This window comes from Phacochoerus africanus, chromosome X (genome assembly GCF_016906955.1).
Source record: "Phacochoerus africanus isolate WHEZ1 chromosome X, ROS_Pafr_v1, whole genome shotgun sequence".
NCBI lineage: Eukaryota > Metazoa > Chordata > Mammalia > Artiodactyla > Suidae > Phacochoerus > Phacochoerus africanus.
The window spans coordinates 126,796,533-126,802,086 of NC_062560.1; the positions used below are offsets into that span (position 1 = coordinate 126,796,533).

Here is a 5,554-nt window from a genome sequence, read left to right on the forward strand (position 1 = left end):
GTGGGGATTAAACGTCCTAGCAATTGGGGGCCCAGGTTGGGAATGGGAGCCCCCCTGCAGCTGTCCCCAGCTCCCCGCGCAGTACAGAAGGCTCTGAACAAGCGGGAGCGCTGGGGTGGAATGATCATCTCAAGGAGACTGCAGGGGTTAATATCTACAGTTCAAGAGGTCACCGGCCGCCCCTCACACTCCGCTGGGGGCTCCAGACCGGCTAGGGTTGGCAATGGGCCCCAAGAGGGACCCCTCAGCCCCGCTATGCAATCTACGGGGCTTTCCCGGGTGTTTGCGTAGCAAGAGGAGGGAGAACTTGCTGGAAACGGATGCGCGGTGTCTAGTGAGGGGGAGGCGGATTCTGAGCTGGTCACGACGCAGGGTACCTAGGAGATGGTGGTGGGAGGGGGAGCGGCCAGCGGGGAAGCACATACAAGGCAGTCGGAAGCAAGATGACACCTCGATGTGGATTTGCCCGAGGCGAGTTGGAAATCAAAGCGGGGGTGGTCAGGGTGCTCTGATTGGTCGGGGGGAGGGATTTGGGGTGGGGCTAGCCGCCTCTTGAGGCTTTAAAAGCTCATCGGAGAGGGGCGGGAGTGCTGTCATTTGCTCTCCGGTCGTTGGAGAGGTGGCAGCTTTCCCGAAGCTCCTGGCGACGAAGCAGGTGTTCGATGTCCGGAACCGGCCGGGAGAACCTAGCGGAGAACCTAGCGGTCTCCGGCAGCAACATGGGGCCAACCCTAGCGGTTCCCACCCCATACGGCTGTATTGGCTGTAAACTCCCGCAGCCAGACTACCCACCGGCTCTGATCGTCTTTATGTTCTGCGCAATGGTCATCACCATCGTCGTAGACCTGATCGGCAACTCCATGGTCATTTTGGCTGTGTCAAAGAACAAGAAGCTCCGAAATTCTGGTAAGCCCCCCTTCCCTTTCCCCACCCAGCGTGCAGCAACCCCTGGGGTGTTAATTTCGGCTCCTGGAACGGGGAACCCGTGGACCGGCCCTGCTCCCCGTTTCCCTGCGAGCCCGAGCGGTGACGTTCTGCCGGGGACCCCGTAAACTTAGAGCTTCTCCAGGCTGTGGAGGTTCGGAGAGGCTCTGGGTGTCCAAGGGCAAATCCCGGGTCCCCGCGGTGCGCGGCAGACCGCCGAGCCCTGCCCCGTCGGGGACCTGCTGCAGAGGGAGCCGGCACCCGAGCGGCGAGCCCGGCGGCCGCCCGGGGACAGCACGCCGAGCCGGACGCCGCAGAGGTGGCCGCGCCGAAGCAGCGCGGGAGGAATTGACGCGGAGGGAACAGCGGGGTTGCGACCCGCTCCGGTAAAGTTAAGTTCTCCGCGGCTGAGGCGGCGCTTGCCGGAACGCAGCGCGGCGGCCGCGCCCGAGCCCGGCCGAGCCCCCCGCTCGCCGCAGCCCTGTGGCTCCCGGGCAGCTCCCGGGCGGCGGAGCTCAGACCCCCGCTCCTGAGTGTGGAGCAGGGCGGTCTGAGCCCGCCGGAGCCGAGCTCCGTCCGCCCGTCCCAGGGCGCAGGGCGGAGAGGCGAGCGGCCGGCTGGGCGCAGCAGGCGGTGGCAGCGACGGCGGCGGCGGCGGCGGCGGCGGCGGCGGAGATCCCGAGGTCCGTAAGCGGGGCACTGGGGGTCGCAGGGCGGGGCAGCGGAGAGGTTCGGGAGCTTGGCGCCCCGGGGCGGCTGGGGGAGGCGGGGACAGAGGACAGCAGAACCAGTGAGGGTCGCGGGAGCGCTGCGGGAGAGCCCAGATCGGGTGGCGGGGAGCGCAGGGAGACCGCCCAGCGCAGGGGTCTGGGACTGGTGGGGCGGCGAGCGAGACTTCCCTCCCAGCCGGCCAGTGCCTAGGGGAGGGGGGCCGGCTGCCAGCCGCCTGGGGGCGAGTGCAGGAGGCTGCAGGGCGCTGCGACCCGTGATGGGGTCGGGGGCGGCTGACGCTGCGGAGCGGCGATCCGCGTTTGCAGGTTGGGCGGGAGAGGGAGCGGGAGGGGATGTGGCGGAGGGGGGAGGGGGCCCAGGCTCCCCGCTCAGACCCCGGGAGGGAGAGGCGCCCAGGGTCTCCGCCGCCTGGGTCCGGGCAGGCTGGGGGCCGGAGAGTTGAGGGGGAGAGAGAAGGCAGGGTCTCGGGCTCTGGCACCCAGGGGACCCCGGCGGGCGGGGTGCCGGGGAAAGGAAGCGGCCAGTCTCTGGGGGCTTACTCTGCTTGGACGAGGAATCACAAACCCCACACAAGTTTCTAAATACGCAGACGAGCACACAGACATTAAAAAGTTTTCTTTTAAACTCTGATGGGTGCGAAATGATTTCTCCTCAGTCCCCTAGAGACCCGAGGCTGCACCCTTGAACCTCACCTGCGCTTCCGCAGTGCGGTCCCCAGGTGTCGAACCGGGAGCCTCTCCCCTCCCCCGGGCGGGGGGCACCTGCGCAGCCCGTTTTTTTCTCTTTTCTCCTTTTCCTTCTATAATCCAAATAAAGGTCTCTATGGTCGTTGCGGCTTTGTTGTTAGCGCTTTGCCCTCTCTTTCCCGCTTTTCTTCTCTGAATTCATTACTTTGAAGGAAAACCCTAGAAAGAACCTTTAGGGGAGGAAGAGCTGAGGCCGCCCCTTGGCAGCGCTGGCGGAAGGAGGCAGAAGGAGCCATTCCTTTGGCCTTTTAACAAGTGCTCATTTTCTCCAAGTCCGAGATGAAGTGCAATATTTTGCCAAACCAATGCTAATTAGCAACTAGGTGTTTCCTGATTAAGAGGGCCCTGCGCCTGCACTTGGCCTTACAGGTTTAAAAAAAAAAAAATTCCTACCGCCGCCCTACAAAATAGGAGTAGGGGCAGCACACTCCCCCCGCCCCCGTATTTTCCTGTTTAGCCCTCAGGCTCCAGCAAAGCTCAGGGCTGGGGCGGGGGGGCCCCGTGTGCGGGGCGGCGAACTGCCAGTGCGCGGTTCTGCGCGGAGACCCGCGTGAAGCAGGCGCTTCTGCTAATCCTTGCATAGATTTTCCTATTTTTTTTTTTCTCCTTGCTCATTTCTGAAAATACAATTTGCAGGGTCTTCCCGACCTCTTCCCCTCAGTTTTTACTCTTAGGTTACTTCGGAAACGGTAAGTATTTAGTGGGCAAGCTCTTAGGTTATTATCTGATCTCACTGGGAAAGATGGTTTAAGAAAGCGCTGCCTCTAATGCCCTTTCTTGGCCACCTCTCTTTAGACGTGGTTGCGTTGTCGTAAATGCAATGGTAAGTTAGAGAAGGCAGAGGGAGGGATTCTTTATTTATCCCCCTCTACTGTCTTCTTCCCCCTCCCCCACGAAAGTTTGCATTTTTTTTTAAACTGGAGGTCACACGTGTGTGTGTGTGTGTGTGTGTGTGTGTGTGTGAAGAGGTCCTCAGCAGGCTTTTGCGCTTACTGCATTGTGACGTCACTTCTTTCCCAACGCAAAGATGACGTCGTTTGAAAGGAAAATAAGGGGGTTAAAGGACAGGTCCTCCCAGACCTGCTGGTGCATCAGAATCCCCTGGGACATGCTTGTAAATAAAAATAAAAACACAACTCTACTTCTTCCAAAAAATTCTAAATTGTCACGACTCTGGCTGGCTTTTTCCTCCGGCTGACACTTGTAGATTTCCCGATTTAACCATTTATTCTTCTGTCTCTCCCCCTTCCCTCCCCCCATCTGTTTTCCAGGCAACATCTTCGTGGTTAGCCTTTCTGTGGCCGACATGCTGGTGGCCGTCTACCCCTACCCTCTGATGCTGCATGCCATGGCAGTTGGGGGCTGGGATCTGAGCCAGTTACAGTGCCAGATGGTTGGATTCATCACGGGGCTGAGTGTGGTCGGTTCGATCTTCAACATTGTGGCAATCGCCATCAACCGTTACTGCTACATCTGCCACAGCCTCCAGTACGAGCGGATCTTCAGCGTGCGCAACACCTGCATCTACCTGGCCGTCACCTGGACCATGACCGTCATGGCTGTCCTGCCCAACATGTACATTGGCACCATCGAGTATGACCCTCGCACCTACACCTGCATCTTCAACTACCTGAACAACCCCATCTTCGCCGTGACCATCGTCTGCATCCACTTTGTCCTCCCCCTGGTCATCGTGGGCTTCTGCTACGTGAGGATCTGGACCAAAGTGCTGGCAGCCCGTGACCCGGCTGGGCAGAATCCTGACAACCAGCTTGCTGAGGTTCGCAATTTTCTAACCATGTTTGTGATCTTCCTCCTCTTTGCAGTGTGCTGGTGCCCTATCAACGTGCTCACGGTCTTGGTGGCTGTCAGTCCGAAGGAGATGGCAGGCAAGATCCCCAACTGGCTTTATCTTGCAGCGTACTTCATAGCCTACTTCAACAGCTGCCTCAACGCTGTGATCTACGGGCTCCTCAATGAGAATTTCCGAAGAGAATACTGGACCATCTTCCATGCTATGCGGCATCCTATCCTGTTCATCTCTGGCCTCATCACTGACGCTCGTGAGATGAGGGAGGCCCGTGCCCTCGCCCGTGCCCGTGCCCGTGCCCGTGACCGAGCCCGCCAGCAAGCCCGTGAGCAAGCCCGTGCCCGTGTGGAGGAAGTGCCAATGAGCATCCGGAATGTTCCGCTACCTGGCGATGCTGCAGCTGGCCAACCTGAGCCCACCTCTGGCCACCCCAAGCCGGCCTCCAGCCACTCCAGGTCTGCCTCTGCCCATCGCAAATCTGCCTCTGGTCACCACAAGTCTGTCTTTAGCCACTCCAAGCCTGCCTCTGGCCACTCTAAGCCTGCCTCTGGCCACTCCAAGCCTGCCTCTGGTCACCCCAAGTCTGCCACTGTCTACCCTAAGCCTGCCTCTGTCCATTTCAAGCCTGCCTCTGTCCATTTCAAGGCTGACTCTGTCCATTTCAAGTCTTCTTCCAGCCACCCCAAGTCTGTCACTGGCCACCACATCCCTGCTGGCAGCCACTCCAAGACTGCCTTCAGCCCTGACACCAGCTGCCCTAAGCCCACCTCTGGCCCCACCAAGCCTGCTCCCACCCACCCCGAGCCCACCACTGCTGACTTTCCTGAGCCTGTTGCCACCAGCCACCTGGAGCCTACCCTCTCCAGCCAGCCCGAGCTCGCTGCCTCCTGCCACCCCGAGACCACTGCCCCTGGCCACCTAGAGTGTGACGTAACTGGCCTCCCCGAGCCTGCCTCCAGCCCTTCCACGGAGTCCTCCGAGTCTGCTGCCAGCTCCCCGGAGCCTGCCGCTGCTGCTGCCCCCCCTGTTGATCCCACCGTGGGCACCACTGCCTCCAGTGATTACCATGAAATCGAGGTTCTTGATGTCGAAGCTGATTCTGATGAGATGGCTCTGTAAAAGGATGCTCTTAGGGGTGGCCAAGCACTGGGCCCCTTTAAGTTGGTCTAGCACACGTACCACGAAGTGAGACACCTTAGTGCATCCCCACACAGACAGACACACGCAGACACGGTGTGAGCTACACCCCGCTTTCAGGCACACTCCTCCTTCACATCATGTACTCTGAAAACGTGTGAGCCTGTGTGTGTGCTTGCTATTTTAGAGACCAAATTTCCCTCAA

At 60.0% G+C, this 5,554-nt stretch overlaps 1 protein-coding gene across 1 annotated transcript; it reads left to right on the forward strand.

Annotated features, from left to right (window-relative positions):
• Nucleotides 1-601: 601 nt before the first annotated feature.
• On the forward strand, nucleotides 602-5,353 carry GPR50 (G protein-coupled receptor 50). The gene is made up of 2 exons (XM_047765500.1): nucleotides 602-906; nucleotides 3,674-5,353. Exons 1-2 carry the CDS (start codon nucleotides 663-665, stop codon nucleotides 5,329-5,331), a joined length of 1,902 nt encoding a protein of 633 aa, XP_047621456.1. The 5' UTR covers nucleotides 602-662; the 3' UTR covers nucleotides 5,332-5,353.
• Nucleotides 5,354-5,554: the final 201 nt, after the last annotated feature.